Source organism: Pagrus pagrus (assembly GCF_965226575.1).
Source record: "Pagrus pagrus genome assembly, chromosome: 14".
Lineage (NCBI taxonomy): Eukaryota > Metazoa > Chordata > Actinopteri > Spariformes > Sparidae > Pagrus > Pagrus pagrus.
In genome coordinates, this window is record NC_140198.1 from 18,181,765 (window position 1) to 18,205,485 (window position 23,721).

The 23,721-nt window shown below is 40.5% G+C and overlaps 1 protein-coding gene across 2 annotated transcripts; it reads left to right on the top strand.

The window, feature by feature from the left end:
• The first annotated feature begins 12,063 nt into the window (after nucleotides 1-12,063).
• LOC311269651 (7SK snRNA methylphosphate capping enzyme-like) lies at nucleotides 12,064-21,746 on the top strand. Of its 2 annotated transcripts, none has more exons than XM_084373961.1 (5): nucleotides 12,064-12,391; nucleotides 13,597-15,446; nucleotides 18,148-18,366; nucleotides 18,511-18,634; nucleotides 18,730-21,746. In XM_084373961.1, exons 2-5 carry the CDS (start codon nucleotides 13,644-13,646, stop codon nucleotides 18,762-18,764), a joined length of 2,181 nt encoding a protein of 726 aa, XP_084230087.1. In that variant the 5' UTR covers nucleotides 12,064-12,391; nucleotides 13,597-13,643; the 3' UTR covers nucleotides 18,765-21,746. The 2 variants fall into 2 exon arrangements, with proteins under 2 accessions (XP_084230087.1, XP_084230088.1); XM_084373962.1 differs by lacking the exon at nucleotides 12,064-12,391 and adding an exon at nucleotides 12,402-12,519.
• Nucleotides 21,747-23,721: the final 1,975 nt, after the last annotated feature.

Genomic DNA, 23,721 nt, shown 5'->3' on the forward strand with positions numbered 1-23,721 from the left:
CTAATCAGTAGCATAATTAAGTAGGTTTCTAACAAACACTGTTATAATTGTGTAATATGGCATCTAGATCTTTACGTCTATTTTCATTAGATGAGATAATTGCAAATGAAGAGTGGGAGAAAAAGCCAATTTAGTAAATTATAAGTTCCTTTTCAGCAATGCTAGAGGTGTTGCTTTATGGATGACAATGTGTCAGTGTGTTGGTCCACAAACTGTATTTAAGCCAAAGCATGATCTTTTCCAGCCGGTTCTCATTCCCAACACATCAAATACATCTGCCTAGTAAGTGATCCTGTTTGGCTAACTTGACCGCGGAGCCCTTCACATGCCAAACTGACACTAGAGAGGAAGGTAGTGTCATAGTTTAAAGGTCACTGACCAAGCTGCCTTATTTGACGAGTTGGGAGTGAGAACATGTTTTTCCAAACCCTAACCAAGTGTTATGTGTGCCAAAACCTGACCAGACTCAAGCACAGCACTGTTGCAACATAAAATTGAAAACAACATCAAGAAACATGAAGTTGAAATGCAAAGAAATGTAATGTTTTTAGCATATTTTGGTTTGCAAAAATGTACAATGTCAACATTTATTGTGGGGATTGGGTTGTTTTAGCAAATGATATAATCCTAAAATGCTATCTGAGATCAAGAACTTGGTAAACATTATACCTGCTTACATCATCCTATTAGCATTGTCAGTATTTATTCATGGTGGTGCTTGAAGTTGCCCAAGTACTAAGTAAGCTAGTATGCCTGTAGATGGATTCAAAGATTTGTGATATTGGTTCTTTCTTTATAGTTTTGCCTTCTGGAATAAAATGAAACATTGTGCATTACAGCAGTGCACGCTCAACATGATTTTCTTCAGTTCAGTCTTTCATGTGCTACAGAATCCCTTTGGTTTACCAACTCGGCAAGGCCAGCCATAAGTCCTACAAACGGAAACATCACACAATTTTTGTTGGCAATATGAATCTGAAATGTCATCTCTGCTGGTATGTAGCAGAATTTCCAAGAAGATCCTTCATCAGTGCAAGAAGAATGTCTCATTCTGCAAAATGGAGGAGGAAATTTGAGATGACAGGTTCTTTTGTCTACAATCAAATAATCACAGCACTGGTCAATTACTGCTGTATAAACCATATCATATTATGGTTTTAGATTATCATATTATGGTAGAGTTCAATGTGCCACAGGAGCAGAGGCAGAGGGATGCTTCAGAGAGACGTGCAAGCCTTGCAGGAAATGATGATATATGAGAAGAGAGGAAGTGTACAGGTGAATCCCACTGATCTAAACTTCAATTTCCGCAACTGAGATCAATAAAATCTCTCACCTCTCACCCGTGCAGGAAAATATATCTTGTCATAACAACTGTGCGATTTTCCTTTAGTTAATGCAGACATCAGGTAACGTTGATTTCATTCATCGAAGCTGTAGTACAGTTAGACACTAAATTAAGGAATGAAAGAAACTGATTGTCTGACACATTCAAATAGCTATGATCGGGCAGGTCTGTCTATTATGAGACTTTTTATACAACTATGAACACTATAATTGGCAATGACACTAGTCGTAATATTCACAAAATCAAGCACATCTTAAATAAAGTAATTTAGGGATAGACTGATTACTGACGATGGCCAACAATTGGATCATATTCAGCATTTTCCCAATAGTTAGAATCTGTTTTTTCCCCCTCAACTGCCAATAAAATAAATTAATCTAAAAACTGTTTCTTTCATTCTGATGCAGCTGCCTAATCCTGTGGTGTGACTTACTTTAAGTCCCACTTACTCTTTTTTTCCCACGTTTTTACAATCAAAATGTGTATAAAAACTTTGTTGATTGATAAAATGACGTGACAATAAATTGCACAAATAATCCTCCAACAAAAAGCAGATGGAGCGTTACACATTTGTCTAAGTGTGCTCGTTTGAGTGGATAAAACAGACGAAAGAGGGCTGGTATGGACCGAGACAGTGTATTAAATGCTCTTCATTTTACCACATCAGATTAACTTCTGTAAGCCCTCCACTGGTAACTTGGCATGTAAAAGATAATAGGTCACGCTCATCCATGCTACAGCCTCAGTCACAAACAGAAAAACTACTTTTTGTGTGCGCTGGCACAGCAGAGATTACCCCCAAAGGAAAATAATTGAGGTTAGTAGGCCTCTATCCTGCTGATTATGGTATTGATATGTTACCCACCATGATACGAGAGCTCATTAAGTCTGTTCCCCATCTTTCACAGCGCAAAAAATGCTCAACAGCAATGTAAGCGCTGACAGCTGAGCGCAGTAATTACAGATTACAGAACGGTTTAATGTTGTGCACTTAACACCTTGGCTGTTTTGCCAAGATTTTAAATGTAGGCTATGTTTCATGTTTCAACCTGCTTACTCAAAGAGGATGCTAAGGCTAAGAGGGAGCAGTTCGTCCAACTCTTGCTGCCGTATGTTTTGGATCACGAATGCAGTTTGTGCCTTTACCAACACACTGTTAATCTGTGGTTACCCTGAATGGGGGTGGCATGTGCTGGCGCTTATGGAGGGACTCTTATTGACATTTTGCAGTATCATAGTCCGCTGTGTCTGATTGCTGTGAGGCTGGTGTGACGTGTTGAATGTGAACGGACTATCGTAGTTTTCCTTGTAAATCTATTACATGAATGCGTATGATGCTAAACTCATTTGAAAGGTCTGTGCCGATAAAATACGACGATATCAAAACAATTGTATTTACATTAAGGAAGAAGCAAGTCATTCATTTTCCGGTGAAATATATCTAATCACAGAGCTGTACAGGGAAATTACTCAGTCTAAGATGCAGAATTGTAGAAATATACTGCTGTTGTACTACAACAATATTACATAACTCCCTTTTTGTTTCTATTCTTAAAGTGACATAAAGTCTCATCCTGCTCTAGTATTTTGTCCACTACAATGCAACTTTTCCCATTCAACATACCATAACCTCTGGGTTGTAACACAATCTGGTAAATCCGTTCTTAAGAGGGATCAGGGGATTTTTATTATGACATTTGTGCGACAGTGGAATCTACTATGTACAAATCCATCTTACACTGAAATTATCTTGGACTATAAAAAGAGGCAGCTGCAGACTGATGTTATTATCGGGGGTAAACAAAGGTGAAGAGTGTTGGCATTATACATTCAAAACAGCAAATATGTGAGGTATTAGCCGTGCTGATTAAATATTTATCTCTCAAAGGATAAGTTCATCCAAAAATGAAATATCTGCCATTCTCATCCGCATGTCAGTGAAAAGTCGTGTGAAGTTTTGTAGTCCACAAACAATTCACAGCAAAACAGCATCGTAACAACAGTAGATGGGGACTTGTTTGAAAGCGTAAAAGAACAACAGAAAAAATAATATTAAACAAACTTCGAAACAGCTGACTCTCGATTGTCATGGAGGTGAGCAGATAATGACTGAAATTTCATTTTTGGGTGAAATTATCCTTAAATAAATTCAAAATTACCAGTATTTACCAAACAACTGAATGCAACAATCCGGAGATAAACCAAAATGTGTGCAACTAATAATGAAATAAAACATGAAAATGACAATAACAAATTATATGGATCTGATAATATTCCTGTCAGACAAGTCAGAAGGTGTTGTGTTATGAAAACAGTCTAAATCATACAACCAAAAAACTCTTGTTCTATATTATTTCAGCGTAACAACGCATCATTCAGTGTAGTTGAGTGGAATCACATTGTTAGGTAATTTGAAACCTTTTGCAAGGACATCAGCTGTGATGTGAGGAGGCACAGGGACACACCTTTGAATGTAAAACAGGTGTGGGGGTGGAACATGGGTGGCCTCTGGGGGATAGAGAGAGGAGTCTGTGTGAGTGCTTATAAAGGTCAGGTATAATACAGCTGTTACACAAGTGTTATAAAAAGGATATGCAGGGTCAGTGGCCGGTGGCCGGTGGTCAGTGGTAAAGCAGCATTAGTGCAATCCAACAAAACTCAACATCTTCTTCAGCACAGTGTCTCAATTTTCGTTATAAAATTACTGGTTTTCTTCATCATCATCTCAATATGCAACAGTTGCACACCACCGTCCCTCATCCACAAACCAGTGTGTCCCTATTCACTTCACCTCGGCTGACATGTTGAATACTTAATAAATAATTCTTTACCTCTCCTCACTTGCCTGTTCTCAACCAAGCCTTGTGTCAATACTAATCAGTGCATGGCGGCCGGCCTCATACATGAGCACCTATCGGCTCTCACAGGGCAACACACCACAAACAGTCCTATCCATGACAACCCTGGTCTGAACAAGCCCCTCCCACTGACAGCTGGCTTATTGTGTGCTGTGCCTCTGAAGCGGCCTTGTTTCCCTCCGCTTGGACAGTTCAATAACTAATCTGAATGCAGCCAGCAGCGTGTAGCTTTGAAAATGAGGAGGGCAGGACCGATGGAAAGTCGTAATCTGCTTGTCAGTGTTGTGTCGGGTAACTGGGAGGTTATCTTGTCAGTTCACATGAGGATTCGTAGGTGGGCCATAAACAGCGCACACACCTGGCTGCCAAGTATGACCACCACCAAATCTAACCTGGAGGTTCAACACCTTTCCTTTTAGTTATTAAAACTTTAAAGGGAGCATAGTTGTAACCTATTTCTGCTTAATTTAACTTTCAATATCTGCTTGATTTAATAAAAAACCTTTCTTTCGATTTCCACGGAATAATTTGCAGTGTGATCTAATTAGTTATACCAAAGGTTATCACAGCACATTTCAACCCAAGATTGCAAATGACATTTTGATCTGTCATCTTGTCGTCCTCCCACAATAATGAAATTGAGAAAGGGCAACTCTGGTTTGGTCTCCGCCCTTTAGTTCATTCATCCATCTGTCAAACCTCAGAAAACCCAATTTTGACGGAGCTCAGTGGGGATGACGCGTGTCAACCAAGCTATAATAATTAGCTCAAGTAAGATACCCATCCACTCCCCTTTTGGTTCAGTATATGTAACATCTGTGACCCTAAAAAGCATTAAGTGGGTAGTGAATATTAACAGAACTCCTCTGTCTTATTACACTAATAGAAACCTTTCTATTGTTTCTGTGCTTTATGATTTTATTTTGTGATGTGCTATTTATTTCAAGTTCAGTAGGGATGCACAATATTGGAATTTTGCTGATATTTTCCAACTCATTTTGGCCGATTGCAGAATCAGATACCGAGATCCTCAGATGCATCTTTTCTTGTTGTTCCGGGGTCTGGATTAATTCACAAAGGTGATAGAGCCTTTGCAGTTAGAGCTCCAAGACCTGCCTGAGGAGATCAGGGCTGCAAACTCAGTCTCATCTTTTGAATCACTTTTGAAAATCCACTTGTTTAAAATTGCCTTCCAGTGATTTTATCTGCTTTATTATTGTGTGTGTTTTCTCTCTTTTGTGTATTCTATTTTATTGCTTTTATTATTTTATCCGCTTTGTATTTTACTCAAGGTAAGGTTGAGTTTCTTTGGTCACCTGTTGCTAACTTCTTGGAGAGAGAAAGAGAGCTAAAGTGATTAAACATAACCTTAATAGAACTTTATTATATTACCTTGACTGTGAACATTTCTTCCTGAGTCAAAGAGACAGATTTTCAGCAGCAATAGTGGTTATTTAACAAAGAAGACCGCAACTGTCATCATCCCACACTACGTATGGCATTTGTTTTTGTTTGTTGACTGAGAGACCCCTAGCAGCAGAAAATTCATATTATGGGTGTGATTGTCATTTTATCTGCAGAAACGCTCTTTTTCAGGCTGATGCGGGTATTTGACTTTAAAGCCTTTATTGGCACCTACCGATGACGAGCCCGATGTGTCGTGCAGTCCCTAACATTTTGGTATAAAAAGTAATAGTCATGCAAAAAATGTGTAGAAGCACATACATCAAAAAAGTGGAGGTCTACATGTGCAGGTAATAAATGTTTACAGGAGCATTTATTTAGTGTGCAGACTGGGGTGTCGCGATATTGCTATAATAATGATAAAGGTGATATAAAATAATGAAATATTATTATCGTGTTAAAAATACACATATGATAATATCCTGTGAATAATACAGTGAAGATGTTCGGCCTTGTGCATCTTTTGTTAATGATGTTTACCATCTGGATGCCTTTTCACTAGTAATTGAGTGCAACTGTCTTTTTGTATACATTTTTTTTTTTACAGTTATGGTTACAGACTCTCTCCACCTCCCTACAAGTTGTATTTTGAGGGTCATTTTTTTGCCAAAACAAGAGACAAAACACACACTGAACAATGTTAAAGAGAGATTTGATTGCTTTAATTTTTTCAAATTTGCATAGATATCGCGACAATATCGTTATTGTGAATTTGTTTGGCTACGATAATCGTGTGGTGAAAATCTGATATTGTGACGGCCCTTGTGTGGACTCTATGCGTCTGTATAAAAAGTAATATCTTTTATTTTTTGCAGGTTATGGTGTCTGGGAGTTTGCATCATCACCGCCTTAAGTCTATTCATTTGTTTGTTCACCAGCCCCCCACACATTATTGTTAGATTTTGACAAAATTTTAATGAATTATGCATCATGTTCGGAGCACAATAGATCAGTCAAAAGATCATCTGTTATCACAATATCTCTGCTATAATCTACTTTAGAGAGCATGCTGACCTGTGGATTCATCCCCTCGGCCAACGGTTACTCGACAAGGACATCACACATAAAATCTGTGCAGCCCTCACAGCAGAACAAACGGCGGAAGGCCCTGATGTTACTGCACACGGGGCACGCGAGCAGCCCCCCTCCCTCCGTCACATGTAGGCTAATGAACAGCAGGCTCGTGCTGTTGACGGAGGAGCCTTTTGGGCCACAAGAACCATCCCTACTCACCACTTTCTGCTTGGACACACGCAAACAATGGGACACGTCTGGAGTGCTTGGGGCCCAAACCCCGAGGAAGGGCAGATGGTGCCCGGGATCGAGGACCGCACCCCCATTAACATGAGAAAAGAGAGGGACAGAGGCGGGGGAACAGGTACCCTCTCTCCCCATTTTCCCCTTCTATAGAGATTAGAGAGGGGGTGACTCATTTACCCAACAGAGTCTGTGGCACTGGAACCCAATTAGGAACATGCTGTCAACTCAACAGCAGAGAATATCAAGTGTGGGGATCCTGTTTGAAAAAAAAAAACCCACTCCCATCTATGGTTAAATAAAAAATGCAGCCTTTCTTATCCATATTTAAGCGTTCCAGTTCATCACTTATTTAGGATATTTCATTTTTTCCACCATATTAGCTTCGAGGACTCACGATAATCTTTTTATTAGAACATCATGATAGGAAACGTAATATTTGAGCTTTTTCATTACAAACAGTATATTTTTATGTGTGGTTATGGCTCACGCCGTGTTTAAAGATGTCACAAGGATTGCTGTAATTGTTAAGTGAATAAGAAGTCATATGATAGCTCTTTTATTCAGTTATACCCTGAAGTTTAAATGCCAGCATGTGGTTAAATCAGTAAAAGTGTTCTGCATAAATCTGCATAAATCTCTGATGTAAGTGGATGTACATACGGTGTTGTCATGTTGCTAAGAGAAATCTGCAGCGGACCATGGCAACTCAAGTGGAAAGCTAGACATAAAGCTGCCAGATTTGGGAATATATGTGTGTGATAAAAATCAACACACTTTAGCGCCAACTATTAAAAAAAACTGCATTTTCCTGGATGTTTCTGGACCTGGTCAAACTATCCCTCATCATCATGAAACCTTGTGTTATAATTTGGAGAATGGAGGTAAGCCAAGAAATTCCAGCCTTTAGTATCAATAAAGAATAAACTCTTGTTACATTAGCTATTCAAAACAAAAGCTTGCCAGATTCCTTGAGGGCTGGTAGTGTTTTCCTTTCTTTCCACTAGAGGCATTTCTTACCTAAAAACACAAACACTCCTGTTGCCACAGCTGCAGACACTGAAGCCTCTCTCTGGGTGGACTGAGGCCATTGTTTTAACGCGTGAATCATACCAGCCACAATGTTCATGAATTTCTCATGAACACAATATCACTGTTGTCAAAAGGAATGTCTTCCTTTTTCTCTTTTATTTCATAATAGGCCAACTTATTGGGAAAGCTAAACAGCAACACTTTAATCTGATACAATAATAAAATCGTTACAATTACCAACCGTTGTGTGAATAAAAAGATTAGAGAGAAAGAGTGCGAGTGAACTGAAATACTGCTAAAGTATACACACGCCTATGGTGTACAGCATATCGATAAGCTCATATTGTGTCTCCCCCTAGTGGCAACTTGGAGGACAGCAAGTTGTCAGTAAATTCAGATGTTAACCTTCAGCACAATGTCTTTTTACATAACTGTGTCCCAGTCTGTTAAAACAAGCAAAAAAACGTAATTTTCTTAATTGCAAAGAGTTGGGGAAATGTGTGTTCATTCCCTCGTCCCTTTCTCTTTGCTGCACTTTAAGGAATAAGCACAGGAATCACTGGAGCAAATGCTGTGAATGTTCATTTCATGCTTAATTAGGTATAGCCATATATCTATTTCAGATGTTTACTTTATCAAATAAAGTGCTTTAAACCTTCGGTGTACTCAAAACATTTTTTTTTCTACAAGTCATGATATACTATAATAACTTGCATCCATTTAATAAGGAAAGGTTGTATTGTTGTATTGTTGAACTAACTGGACTAGAGTGAACTACCCTCATGTCATGTTTTCAACAGGGGGTCCATGACCCCTGGCGGTCCTCAGAGTTACAACAGGGGGGGCCACCAAACTATTGTTTGAAATTATTTTTTTTAATTAATTAAATGTGCTAAGCTAGTAATATGTTGGATTTATGTCAATGTGTATCAAAATACACTATGATGATTACTTATGCAATTATGTGAGCAAGCAAACTAACTGTAACATAATGGCTGGTTATCTGTATTATTATCCCAAGTGTACGGATATTCAGATACCTCAGATACCACCAGAGCAAACTGCAGAGGGTGAGGCTAGTGCATTGTACATTAGCCATGCTACAACTGCTGCCGACCTGTTTACATGTGGCACTAAAGCTCAGCCTGCATGTTATTGTAGGTCCATTTTTAATATTTAACAGAATTGTTTACAATATCTAGACTCAACTCAAGGGTCCTTGGTCTGTTGGAGATGAGTTGAGTGATTTGTTTTATCTCAGTGAACTTGTAATAAAGGTCATACTGCTCTGCATCACATTGTGTGTGTGTTCCCAAAGACAGAAACTTATACCATTGAACTAAACATCACTCAATTTGACATATCATACCTTACAACCAGGGGATTTGAGGTGGGATCCAGGGGGATACCAACCCCCTTATCAGCAAAATGGCCAAAATGCATCCCCACTTGTTAACCTGCCATCCTCCCAATCCATCCCCTAGTGGCAGAAACAAACAAAAATAACAGAGAGTCAGTTTGCCAGTCACAGGTTAATGAAATGAACCGGGACCATCCCCCCTGTTAAAAATTAACAAATTGCCTACTGCTTACAAAAGACCTTCAACCTTGTAAAACCTTGTTCTGATATGTATCTGACCGACAGAATGTCTCAGGAATTTTAAAAGAACACACATTGTGCTAACATCAGTAACTCTGCATTAAATATGTAACTTATGTGTATGCAATGATCTTTATCTGTACCATTAAGGCGCAAAACTCAATTCGAGATTCAGATCACAAAGACAAGGTCGGTGAAATAAAAGCTCTAAGTCATCTAGAGAATCTGTTTGGTGGCAGCAGCACTCATCAATTTGCTGCTCTGTGTATCTTTAACATAGGCGTTTATCAAACCCTGTCACCGGCTGCAGTGTTGAATGACCGCAGTTATGTGCAAATGGAAGTGACAAAAAGCCGCCCTGCGACCTCAGCACAATTTCCTCTTAGATCACATCCAGAGCTCTAATTTAAGGCTTACGCTAGACACTGGTCAGGGGAGCAATGATAGGGGGAACACACCTACCTTGTAGATTGTGGCCTTGAAATTGACTGAGAAGGTGTCATCAGAGCAACAGCACCAACAGCTGGTTTGTGGATCGTAGCCGTGGTTGTGGTGCTGCGGTAAACCAAATAACCAAGAAGTCTTTGAGTTTAAAATTGACATATAGAAACATCAAATCAATTTGGTAATGATTGTGTGGGCAATCTTACTGTGAGACCGAAGTTGCATTCAGATTGTCTCCACATTATATAGGCGACTCATCCATCTGTGCAGAGAGAAGACAAAGTGAAAAAAAAAACTCCCTGATCTCCCTGATCTTACTGCAAGAGGCTGCAATCATTACATTTCATTATGGCTGCTCGAAACTCTATAAACATAATTCTAGTCCAGAGTGCATTCCTTCTGAACACTGCATTTATTAATAAACACTTGAAATGTCACGTGGAACATCTCAGAAAAATATTCTTGTTTGTTAAATAATCAAAATTTTGACATTTTTCAGAACAACACTTGGACTGAAACATCTATACCTGTAAAGGTCTTAAATAGGGTTGCAGCGGTACGCCATTCTGAAGGTACACTTTGGTATGAAAATTGACAATTATCATACCGTTTACGTTTGCTTATCTACTGTATTAAATTCTACCGCATGGAGTTAATAAATAAATAAATAATAAATAATAACATTTTCATGTCCAACCAAAAAACCTTTCTTTTCATTCACTTAAAGGTGCATTAAGAGTTTTGTGGAAAAAACTCCAAAAGTTAATGTTTCAATATTAATAAGGTAATAATACAAATTCTGATATATTTCCATATAAACAAGCCGTTCTCGAGGGAAATAAGGACCCCAGAACCCTGTTTGACAACAAACAGATGGCTACCAAGAAGGCTCCTGCTAACATAAACCACGTAAACATTATTAAATCGTGTTGTCCTTTGAGGACAGTTTGTTTATTCAGTTTATTCAGTCATGAAAATCAAATAGCTCAGATTTTTCTCTTCTCTTGAAATTTCTTCTTTAAATCAACATATTGCACCTTTTACAGACAATAGAAATGACAAGAATTGTGTTATATCATGTACCGTGTGACCATGAGACTGTTTTATTATCGGAGATGGATGTCGTACAGTGAAAATCTCATACCATGCAACCCTGCCTTAAAAACGACTTGGCTCCATACATGAGGGTCGTGTAATATGTTAATCTGAATATTCAGGAAGAAAGTGTTCCTGCTTGTCGGTAGTGAAAACATACATTTAGTCCTATGTTTATAGTAGTGGTAGACCGATTATCAGCCCTGGCCAAATATCTGGCTGATATTCTGCATTTTTTTTCGATTATCGGTTTCTGTGATTTTTCTGTCAGATTGCCGATTAAATAAATTAATTTAAAAATGTGCTACTTTAGCTCTGATGCAACATCCTCTCACACAATGTCCTGCCCACAACACAATCCGATCGGTAACATGTCACAGTTAATATCCTCTAAACACTGCATAATCTGAATCTGCAAAGTAACTAGTAACTAAATGTATCAAATAAATGTACTTAAGAGAATGTAAGAATAGTCCTTGAGTATATTGTACGTGGGTTCATTCCACTACTGCTTCTTCAACATGTTGACACAAAGAATTACATTTTTTAATGTAAATGAATATTGGTCCCAAATATCTGTTTCCAGTCTCCTTGATTTCTAATAATCAGTATCGATATTGGACCTGAAAAGCCTTATCGGTCGACATAACAAAAACATAATATATGAAAAGCCTACCACAAAGGAACATCATGTTATTGTTTTTGTTTGTTTGTGTCCTTTTTGTTGTGGTTCTGTATTGTCTTTATATGTGTCTGTGTTTCTCCCTGTAGCCACTGTAAGTTTTTGACTTTACTATCTTCTGAGCAAACAACCCAGCTGAACAACTGATCGATTGATTCAAACAGCTGGTTTATTAATGGCTAAAGAAGGCAGGCCCTGCTTCAGCCCTGATGATAATGAGGATCCGTGAGGCTCATTATAATATCCTAAAGACGGAGTCCTCCTCCCAGTCACAGATCCCCGCCCCAGTCATCTTGGGCTGCAGCTCGGAGCCCGGATGCGCCGCCATGCCGACTCTATCAGCGAATGGAATAATTTATTCACCAACCTGCCTGACACAGGGCGACTAGGAGTTCACTGAAGAAGTCGACAAGACAGTTTGGAGGACAGAGGAGCCTTTGTCGCGGACGGACCGGCACGGAACAACCGCGCTGTGCCTGCTGGCGTGCCCGCGTCGCTTGCCACCGTTGTGTTGATGAAGGGACACTTGTGAGCTAGCAGCTAACGTTAGCTCGAGTCGAGAGAGAGTGCGCGGCAGTGACAGTCCGGCCGGAGGCGGGGAGAGCTGTGAGGTGAGACTGTTACTTTGATGGTGACTACTCTGTTGACTGTGCGCGAATAGGTGGCCATCTGCTAGATTGTAGCACTTTCGTAAACGTGACTCGCGGTTTTTGTGGGGTTCAGGCAGCAGCCTATCGAGGTGGGTACTTGACTGTTTGTCTGGTAACGCTTGTTGGCCGGAGTGGAGCTGAACGTTGAGTCGACGTTTCAGTGTTCTGGCCCGCGATAGAGAAGCTAGGAGCTAGCTTGCTAACTAGATAAACTGTCCAACACAGTGACTGCTAAACTTTTCAGGTCAGTAACCCCTGAGTAGACATGCTTCCGACGTCAGATACCCAGACTGATGATGGTGTAGCCCTGGAGACCCTGCATTTAATAAGGGAGACTTTTGTTATTCTCCCAACACTATGTTAGGAGATGACAGTGGGAAGTGGGGGGTTATCTGGTGCATCCTCCTCTGTGGATACAAAGTGATTGACCACGATGTGAACTTCTGCTGACCCTCATTCTATGAAGATGCATTGTAGAGGTTTCCAGATATGGCTGCAGCTAATGATTATTTACATTATCTCACGTTTCATCCATTAATCCCATAGTCTTTAAATAGTCCAAAAAAAAAAAAAATGTGGAAAATGCTCATCCCAATATCACAGAGCTCAAAGTGACATCCTCACATGACTTCTTTTGTTTATCCAGCAGTCCACAACCCAAAGACTCTTCATTTACTATCATAGATGGCAAAGAAATTCATTGTTTTTAAGAAGGGACGATGCACATTAATCAACATTCAAACAAGAGTAAATGAAACTGAGCGGTGACGGACTAAGGCTGTTTGAGGGGCAGGGGCAAAAAAAATTTAAAAAGACTTGTGATATTTTTATAGTGAAGACTGGACACTTCACCAGTGTTTTTTGCTGGAAGGGCATCCTACGGGTCACTTTATCATGTTTTATCTATAGGGGCATCCAAGAGGGCACAGAGTTTCACAGCGTTTTATCAAACATGGGGGCACCAGATCTCCCCTGAGTACACCAGTGCACCAAAGTTAGCAAAGCAAATCCTTAAATTAAAGAAGCTTAAACCAGCAAATGTTTAGCATTTTTCCTTGGAAAACGACTGAAACGATTAATCAGTGGTCAAAATAGTGGGCAATTAATTTTCTTTTGATATACTAACCCTTGCAGCTCCATTTCAAAGTGTTTCTTTTCACTTTCAGATCCAGAAGTATTTCCATGTCTACATCAGCTCCGGAAACCAAAAGAGATGTCTGTTGATGAGGATACTGTAAAAACTGGCAGCCCACAGGCCTGCTCAACATCATCTCTGCAGCTGTCGGAGTGCACTGGAGGTTACAGCACTATATCAATGATGGTGGAAGGCACCGCCGCCACCCCTGATTTTGCAGCTGCTTGTCCTGTCCCGGGCACGACGGCGTCACCAAAACACACCAGCACAACTGACACACTCACCCACTCAGACGACGGTGGACAGAGAGCCAGAGGGAACGAGAATAACATCAATCGCAGGAACAGCTTTCATCATTCCAAACAGCAGCAACAAACAAAGCTATCAAAGCGCCGCAACACAGCTAACTTTAGTTTCAAGCATCCCACATCTGGCAAGAGGAGACGAAGGGCGAACTCTGAGAGTGACTCCGTCCTGCCAACCAACTTCCTACTGGGTGGGAACATTTTTGATCCACTAAATCTCAACAGCCTGCTGGACGAGGAGGTCAACAAGGCACTGAATGCAGAGACACCCAAATCCTCCCCTCTGCCAGCAAAAAGTCGAGACCCCGTAGAGATCCTCATCCCCAGAGACATCACAGATCCACTGAACCTGAACAGCGGCATAGCTGACAGCAGCTTTTTGGTGTCCCCCTTCAAGAGTGGTGGCAGGAAGAGACACCGCAACAGACACCATGGAGGAGGAGGAGGAGGTGGAGGTGGGGTTGGTGGTGGTACTGGTAGTGGGATTTCAACAGCACAGATCAACCTTTCAGAATCAGGAAAAAGTGAGGTTAAAACGGGCGCCTCTGCACCGCTTCCAGGTATGTTAGCCTCATGCTCTGCGCTAGATGTCTCCAAAGAGTCCAACAGTTTCTCCAGTGTCACAGAGGATTCCCATGAGCACACAGCTGACAATTCATCCAGCTGCAAGGAGGAGATGGCATCTGTATCTATGGAGGATTCCACTTCTTCCGTATCAGGAGCACCAAGCCAGCACACAAGCAGACGCAAGCGTAGGCGCAACTCTGGCAAAGTAGAGCCTCCTGTGACCCATTCTACGCCGATTGGAAAGTCAGGATCTGGAGACAGGAGTTGTGGGGGACAGAGACATTCTCAGTCCTTCCACACACCAAGGAGTGGGCCAGGAGGTCGCCAACACCAGCAGACCCACAACCAGGCAAAGGAGCAACAGAAGAAGAAGTTCCAGTATGGAAACTACAACAAGTATTACGGCTACCGCAACCCAGGCTGCAGTGAAGACCCACGGGTACGTGTGCTTCGTCCAGAATGGTTTGAAGGTAAAGACGTTTTAGATTTGGGGTGCAACTCAGGCCACCTTACACTCTATATTGCCAAAATGCTAAGACCCTCCCGCATATTGGGCCTGGATATTGACAGCGGTCTGGTACATGCAGCCCGTAAGAACATCAGACACTATCTGTCTGAACTGCAGACCCAAGAGGCCAGGCGTGCAGTGCAGAGCACCAAACAGGAGGAGAGGAATGGAAGTGAGAGTCACACAGGCACAGACGAGAAACAAAATGCAGCCGAGAGCTGGGATGAAAACGGGAAGCCAGTGAAAGGAGAAGGTGGCCCTGCAGAGGCTATAAATGACAATGACTCCTATCACACACGTGAGACAGAGACCCAGAGGCAGGACGGCAAAACTGAGGAAATGGACCAGGAAGATTGTGATTCACCCCCTGCTGATCACTCTGTAAGCTGCTCCTTTCCTGTGTCCCTACGGATCTCCAGGGGGCCCATCGCTGCTCCGCCGTTAACAGAAACATCCACCACACGGCCTGGGGAGTTCCCCTCAAATGTGTCCTTCATCAAGGTAAGACGGCACTCTATGTAAACATTTAGTGGTGGTGGCATGCATGAGGTTGCCATGTTATTCCATCTTGAGGGATCTAAAGCAGATTAAGATAAAATCTACATCTATATTTCACCGTTGGCAACTGATATATGTATGAAGACTTGTATGAACAGCTTGATGTAAAGGAAAAAAGCCTTTATCCACCGTGAAACATTTTAAAACGCATCCAGAGACACTTAATAGGAGAAAGGCTGCTTGCTACTGAAACACTCTGAGGCCTGACTGATCTCAGAAGAGGACTTCATCTGTATTATGCGCCCACTTGTTCTCCCTGGAAACTGATAATGATAATTGTCTTGTCTCTAAATTAGGGATAGCTTTGTCGCAGCACAGTCACTTCCATTACAACATGCAGGTTGCACCATGGAGCTTATCTGGACAATCATGTGGTGTTAACTTACCCAGAAAAAGAATAGCAGCTTTGAATTGCAGTCAGATTTAACTTCGTCAGGCCTTAAAAGGTGAATAGATCAAACACGTAGAGTTGATCTCTCAGGATATGGGCCATGTTTACATGATTGGATGCATTATTGGAAAGTTTCAACAACTCAGGGATATTAAGATGTATTCGAGAACATCCTTAACAAATTAATGAAATATTAATGCGTGTTTAACAAAAGCACCCACATTACTCTGCTCCTATAGGGTATGGAGTAATCAGGCCCATAATCTTTTATGGTTCAGTCCTTTGATAAGGAAGTATCTGCACCAGTTTGCTTCTCTGTGTCTCTGCAATTGTCTTGAGTTTATTTTCAGGGGTTCATACTGTGTGAATGGAGGGAATTCCCACTAATTTGTACACCCTTATGTTTGCACACCTCATTGTGTGTTTCCAATCAGCGGCTCACTATTCTCGCAAGCTGCCAAAGAAGTTGGAAACTGCAAGATGGAAGCAGCAAAGAGGAAGCAGCCTGTTCTCTTTACCACATTGATTTGGCTGGCAGCATTTCTAAAGCCATTAGCCCATCACGTGCCACCCTTTGTTGAGATTCTGACAAATATTACAACAGCTTTTAAAACATTCCTCGTTAAGTATCTTCACTCCACTGGCCTTGTGCCTTGCAGGCTTTTTTGGAGGCGGTTACATGAATTGGTTGGGAGCAGAAACAGTTGTGTTTCTGAATGAAATCAATGACTGCCTCCTCCCTGCTATAAGCATTAGAGATAATGGCACTGCAGCACAGAGCTTCTCCTGTTAATGAGTGGAAAGCCTCAAGATGAGCGCCTGAGCCGCCTCAGCCTGCACAATACAGGGTGGATTTTGCGAGAGAAATGTCAGACTGTCTGTTTGACAAACCTACACTGGTATGAACTTACTGTTTAGAAAGGTATCGGGAAGCATTTTTGACCTAATATAGCAGGTGTATTTTATTCCTTATTGCTAAATTCCAAATAATAAAATTGCCAAATAATATTTCAGTGACCCTGTTATAACCCAGCTATTGATGGTAACAACTGTGCTTTTCCTGATAAAACATTTAAAAATATCTACTGTGAATAACATCATCATCAACTCTTTTCTCCGTCCTTTGTTCTGCTTTTTGCCATTCAGCACAGCAGCAATCATCCTGTGTATCAGTCCATGCTTGGCTCTTATTCTTAAACCTGACAGCTTTATTATAATCAGGAATACCTGCGTGCTGTGAACCATTTGCTCTCGCAGTTCTTTATCAGCTCCAGTGTTTCCTCTACATTCATTCAAGAGTGGTGGACCGCCACAGTAAGATTGTTACCACTGCAGCTAGACAAAATGGAAAATTTAACATTTTAATCTAGATAACAATATATAACAAAAAGAACACACACACACAAGGCCTAGTGTTAGAAGAAGCCTGTTAATCACGATTAAGTTAGTATGAATAATATAACTGCTGCAACCACTTAAAGCACTAGAACCAAAATAAGGTCAACAGGGATGGGCATGGAACAAATACCAAGAATTTCTTTCTGCCACCACTGATGGAAAACAATTACGGATGCAGCACTGTGCTCTGTGTTAGGGCAGCAAGTGGCAGTCATTATTAATACAGATTTTAGGTCTTGAAGTAGTTTTTGATTTATGTTTTTCTCTTGAATATCAGCGAATAATGACAAATGCCCATCACCAGTCCCCCATGACAGCATATTGAGGTGGCATATTCAGTTTGCTTTTCTGTCTGAACAACACTTAATTTACAAACCGAGGGAAACAGAGAAAAGCTCTATTTGAGAAGTGAGAGCCAGCTAAAGTTTGGCATTTTTTACTTGATAAATGCATTCTGTCGAGAGGTGTTCATATTAATTCTGCACCATTTGTCAGTCAAATTGCTTCACAGAACAGCAGTAAAATGTGGTGGCTATTCTTCCTTGATAGCTCCTGTGTTTGTGTGTTGCACAGCGCTGTCAACAGCCTGAACTGGAAGATGGCCTATATAATCTTTTATAAGAATCAAATTGTCAGTATCACACATGTTATGGACACTTTAAAAAAAAAAAAAAAAATGTGTATAATCCCCTGTCCAGCACCCTGAAAGAATCATTCCCTTTGCTGCTCATCGACAACAAGGTTTTCAGACCTGCAACTTGCCTGATATGCAAGTGATGATTTGTGGATGAGTGGGTCAATCTGCACTCACCTGTCAAACCTTGTTTTTCTCACTGTACCTCTTCTCTCCTTTAGGCCAATTACGTACTGGAGAACGATAATCTTCTTGTGACTCAGCGGCCAGAGTACGACGTGATCATGTGCCTGAGTGTTACCAAATGGGTTCACCTGAACTGGGGAGACAGTGGCCTGAAGCGGCTCTTCAAGAGAGTCTACAGACATCTCCGTCCTGGAGGCATGTTCATCCTGGAGCCGCAGCCCTGGGAGTCCTACGTGAGGAGGAAGAAGCTCACGGTAAGAGACTGAGAGGACAGGGCTGTTAGGATGCAAACCATGACTTTTGTAGCACATAATAAAATGCCTTGCGTATATACTGGGTGTACTTAAAGTTGGTTTGATTGCCTGAAAAAAATGTTAATATTCCCTTTCACTTGACAGGATAATATTAGCAGGAATTATCACAACATCCGCCTCAAACCTGACCAGTTCTCATCATACCTTACAACGGAGGTGGGCTTCACCAGTTTTGAGTACCTTGGGGCCCCCAAGTGTTCAATAAGAGGTAATTCACTTATTTGCCAGATCAAATTAATGCATTACATGTTACTCACCACTGTAGCTTGATGTCATTTTCAATTTTTCTTTCCATTACCACAGGTTTTCAGAGGCCAATCTACTTATTTCACAAATGACCACTCCTGCCTTGAAGATCTTTGAATGTGAGTAGCCTGAACCACCACCACACATACAAGCCAGCCAGCCACCCTGGACTGCAAGGAATCCTCTGGATCCTTAACAGCTACTCCAGCTACTCAGCAATGCTGAAGATGAAATTCAGGAAGGAGAACAGGACCAAAAGTGGAATTAATTTCTTAAAGATGATATCTGTTGAGAAGAGGCGCCTATCAGAATCGTCTGGGACTGCAAATTCTTAAAACGTATGGAGTGAACTCAGATAGGACTCCAAACATCACTGTTGGGGCGGGGGGGGGGGGTGCTCATCTGATTTCTTTGGACTATCCTAGTGCTAACGATGCCTCAGTTTGATGCACGGCCATAACGTGTTCAAATTTATTTGGCCATATATCTATCTTACTTTCATTACTTTGTTTCGTGCCACCACATCACCATACATATATTATACATATTAGGGTTGGGCAATAGGTCAGACAGAATTGGACACCATCACCCCTTTTCCTGGCGATTCATGGTCTATTCACCACAGTGTGTGTTGCAACTTTAAAGCTGCCGTATACCCCTGGATTAAAAAGCCATTATCAGATCAAACTGACATGATCTCGCCTGAAAAGCCACACAGGAGTGCAGGTAAAGTGTTTTATGACGTGTGTAAGCTATCAGTTAAGAAAGCATCATGTTGCAGACCCCAGTGCAACTACTGATAGCATAGAAATTGTGCTCTTAGTGGTTAAATTTTTGCATCATGTTTGAAGCCTTGAATCCTGCTGGGGCAGGTATAAAACACACATATTGTGGTGAATTTAAAACAGCTAAACATATTTTATCATCCAGAATTAGTCTGTCACTAAGAGCTGAGTTTTTTTTTTTCCTATATCCCAACCCTGATATACAGTTTGTTTCGTCATTATTTTGCAAAATAGGCCTAAGATCTGAATGAACTTTAATGTATTACAGAGCTGTGATGATGTTTAAGTCCACATTTTTAAAAGCTCCTAAATTGCACAAACCTAAGAGCCTATAAAGTGAAAGTGGCTTGTCTAAGTGATAAAGACAATGATGCACAATGAGAGGTACATTCAAAACAGCCAAGCGACAAACATCACTACAGTGTGTGTTGCCAACACGATTGCAAGATGCTTTCTCTTTTTTAGTAACAGTCAATTCTTTAAAAATGTCATGATGAAGGACAATGTAGCCATCAAATATTAGGTTCTGTCATTGGAACATGAAGATAGTTTTTAGTTTTAGCATGTGTACTAGCACTGGAAAAAGTACCTTCACCTATCAGCCACAACTTTTAAACCATCTGCCTAATATTGTTTAGGTCCCCCTTGTCCAGCCTAAACACTTCTGACCCATCAGGTCACGACCACAGGACCTTGGGAGGATCCTTTGGGTCCTCTGGGTTGTAAGGTGGGGCCTCTGTGGATCGGGGTGCATCCCATGGATGCTGGATTGGATAGGGATCGGGGGAATTTGGAGGCCAGGTCGATACTTTTGGCTCTTTGTCACATTGCTTGAGCCATTCCTGATTAGCTTTTACAGTGTGGTATGGAGCATTGTCCTGCTGGGGGAGTGCCATCGCCATGAGGGGGTGTGTTTGGTCTGCTATAGTGTTTGAGTGGGTGGTGCAAAGTAACATCCACATGGTTTCCCAGCAGAACATTGCATTATAACAAGGTGATCAGTGTTATTCTGTTCACCTGTCAGTGTTTTTTATGCTGTGGCTGATCGATGTTGTATGTCACCTCAGACCTGACATCGTTAATTGTTAAAAACAAAGAGTTTTGGCTGTTTTGAATGTAAACCTTCTCCAAACCTACAGGCCTGTGTTATTTACTTGAAAGTTTGAACCATTAAGGAAGCAACAAATCACTTTATGGTTTCTTGAAGCCTTTCTGATGCTCCATCCTAATGGTAGGGGGCACGTTTGAGCTGTGATGACACCCAGGTGTCGACTGAGCTCAAAAGAATTCAGCAGACACCACAAGGACTATTTTGCAAGGTAGACCTGTAGCATGCAGTGATCAATTTTTTTTTCTAATGACAGTTAAGCCATAGCTCTACCTTATGTGTTGTTTACAATGTCCTTCATGAGGTGCGGACTGAGAGTTTAATTGGTGAGTAAAATCAAGGGCAGAGACCAGTTATTATAGAGTAAATACAGCTTCTTCACTGCTGTATAAATCTGACACATGTTGTTTTGTGTGGTCTGATCATCATTACTGGGTAGGCATTAATTCAAACAGCATCACAATCACTCCTGAGTTATACTCAACTTCTGTAACTTCTGAGCAAGGGTTTGACATTTGTAGAAAATGGATTGTTCCTAAAAGCACTGAAATATATCCATATGACTTTTTATCAAATTGAACTATTGATATGCTGTTTGTATTGAAGCGCTGCCAAGGTATTTTATGGGTCTTTCTGAATTTCACAAAATATGCCATTATCATCTCAGTCTTTGGCCAAATGAGGACAGTTAAGAGTTACAGGTAGTCAGTCTTTGTGATTGTATCTTCATTGGTGTGCACTGAGCGCCGCTCATCTTCAACCGTTCATTCTAAGTTGCCGGGACAAAAAAAATCTTCCTTTTTTATGTGACTGGTTTCAATTACAGCATTTGGCATACTAGGTTTAAAGATGATGGAGATGAGATATGTTTCTATTTTAGTAAGTGATCAATGTAAATAAGTTTGCAATTTTTGTTTGACTGTTGTTGTCATTAAGTTCACAACTGCTTTTGTCATTTTCCAGTGGGTTTCTGTTTTGTCTTGTTTTCAAATGTTTGCTGCCAAGTTGTGAATGAGTCATAGGTCAGAGTTTTTGTCCTAAAAAGGATCGCTAATCCAGCTCTGTAACAACAAACAAATATGTACATTGCAAAGTTCTGATGTGTTTGCTTTGTTCTGTCCTGGCAGGCACATGGATTGTTAGATTGGCTCTTTATTTTTTTATAAACTGTTTGAAAGGAGTGTTGTTGTCGATGCACTCTCATTTCACTTCATTAGATACGTTCTAGGTGTTTTAAAACTCTTCAGAATAGCAACGATTTGAATACTTTTTCCATCAAACTTTTTATAACAAGTAGTGGAACACTGATTAACCTATAAAATGAAGCTTCAGGTGACATTTTGAATTCAAAGTGAATTGGCCTCAACCTCAGTCGGCCCTCCAGACACAGGGCACCACATCACACCTTTCTCCTAAGCTAAGACAATCGGATTCTCAGGCTTAGATCAGCCCACTGCTGTGATTTCATGGGCATTTTGCTTTTTGCATTATTAACAAAGGTTTTTTTTCCTTCCTGCAGGTCACATAATGAGCATTTTATTTAGGAAACAAATTGATAAATGCTTATTTGTGCTCTGTCACCAATGTTAACGATTGCACCTTACTGTCTCAGCAGCGGCATCTTACAGATTTTAGCCCTGACTTGTAAGTTGAGGTATCCAAGCTAAAGCATGTCTTTGCTGGAGATGTGAAATTGCATGTTGTCATATACAGTGCTGTATACGCTTTTTGTACTCCCCTTGAGGTTTTTGCACAAAGTAGTGCGAGGGCAGTGTGATGTTCATTTTTATTCAATTAAATTACTTGAAAAATAGGATATGAGATTTAATGCCATTGAGAAACCTTAAAATTTCAAATGTAGGATGCCCAGATCTTATATTCATGTTCTAGTAGTGTATAATACAATTTTGTGCAATATTTGCTTTTCAGAATTGTAATTGTGCCATGTTAGCCAGCCAGAATTGGTACTATCTCATTGGATAAACTTTTAATTGACCATTTGATTAAACTTAGTTTTGAATGTGAAAGCTTTATAGTCCAAGTTTTATGTCACAAAGGAACAAAAAAATACATACGATGAGATACATTGCAGAGAAAGCACATCCTGTTTTTATTATTGTTCTGTATGTACATGTTTTATATTTGCAACTTGAACTATTAAGAGAAAGAGCTGTTCTGGGTTTTATTTAACAATTCATTACAGATAATTTAGTAATCCTGCTTTGTCCAACAGACCTGTGGATGCCACAGAAACACCAGATTCAACACTATGCTCACATTTTCTACATTTAACTTCAAAAATCCCAGAAAATCTTTTAACAGCAGAGCAATTTTAAATGGTAATTAGTGTTTTAAACCTGTAACTTTAACACAATTATAAAATTTGAGCAGAATAAATAATGAACCCTCGTACTTACCATTGTGTAACAGCTTCTCATCATTTTTAGAAGTTTTCTAACAAGACTTTATATAGAAGCGTTCTACAACTGTAGTAAACGGCTAAAATCCTTTTTCAGCACAACAAATGCATAAACTCAAGGGGTGTATGATTTCTAATGGCACTAAAATTCACCTCTTCATGTTCAATTTGCACTGATATGACTCGAGGGAATTAAATTAGTACATTTTTTATAATGAAGTTGATGTTTTACATGTATCTTCACTTTATTACAATCAGTTTTCTGGAAAAACTGTTGGAATAAAATCCCCTCTCTGTCAGGGAAGCTCTTAATGTTCATGCCTCTGAACAACAAGCTATATCTGAATGTTTCTCTGTGTTCAACATTTTGATTAAAAGTGGTTCCAGATTTGGTGGTTCAGTATTTGCTCATACAGCACCTCCATAAGCTTTTTTAACTGAAATGTAATTTGTGGATAAAAGTAGGTGCTGATGTTAAAGGTGCAGTCTGTAAGAATTGCTGCACAAAACAAACAGGGGGCAGCATATCACCTGAGTGACTGCCATTTGCTGCCATTAGCTAGTTAGCTCAGTTAGCCATGCAGCTAGTGGTCCGTGCGGTGAGCCTGGAGCGCGGGGGGAGCGCTGGTGCATACAGCTTTGGACTGGGATTGGCTGGGGCTAGCTCGTTAGCATGCTAACTTCTGTAGTTATCTCCTTAACAAAATAAGTAATAACGTTGTTTCTTCACATTCTGT

Bases quoted from the DNA above. Each gene is read 5' to 3' on its own strand.
- LOC311269651 (XM_084373961.1), top strand. From the start codon at position 13,644: ATGTCTGTTGATGAGGATACTGTAAAAACTGGCAGCCCACAGGCCTGC. The intron at 15,447-18,147 runs GTAAGACGGCAC...TCTCTCCTTTAG, and splicing joins CAAATGTGTCCTTCATCAAG to GCCAATTACGTACTGGAGAA. The intron at 18,635-18,729 runs GTAATTCACTTA...CCATTACCACAG, and splicing joins CCCCAAGTGTTCAATAAGAG to GTTTTCAGAGGCCAATCTAC.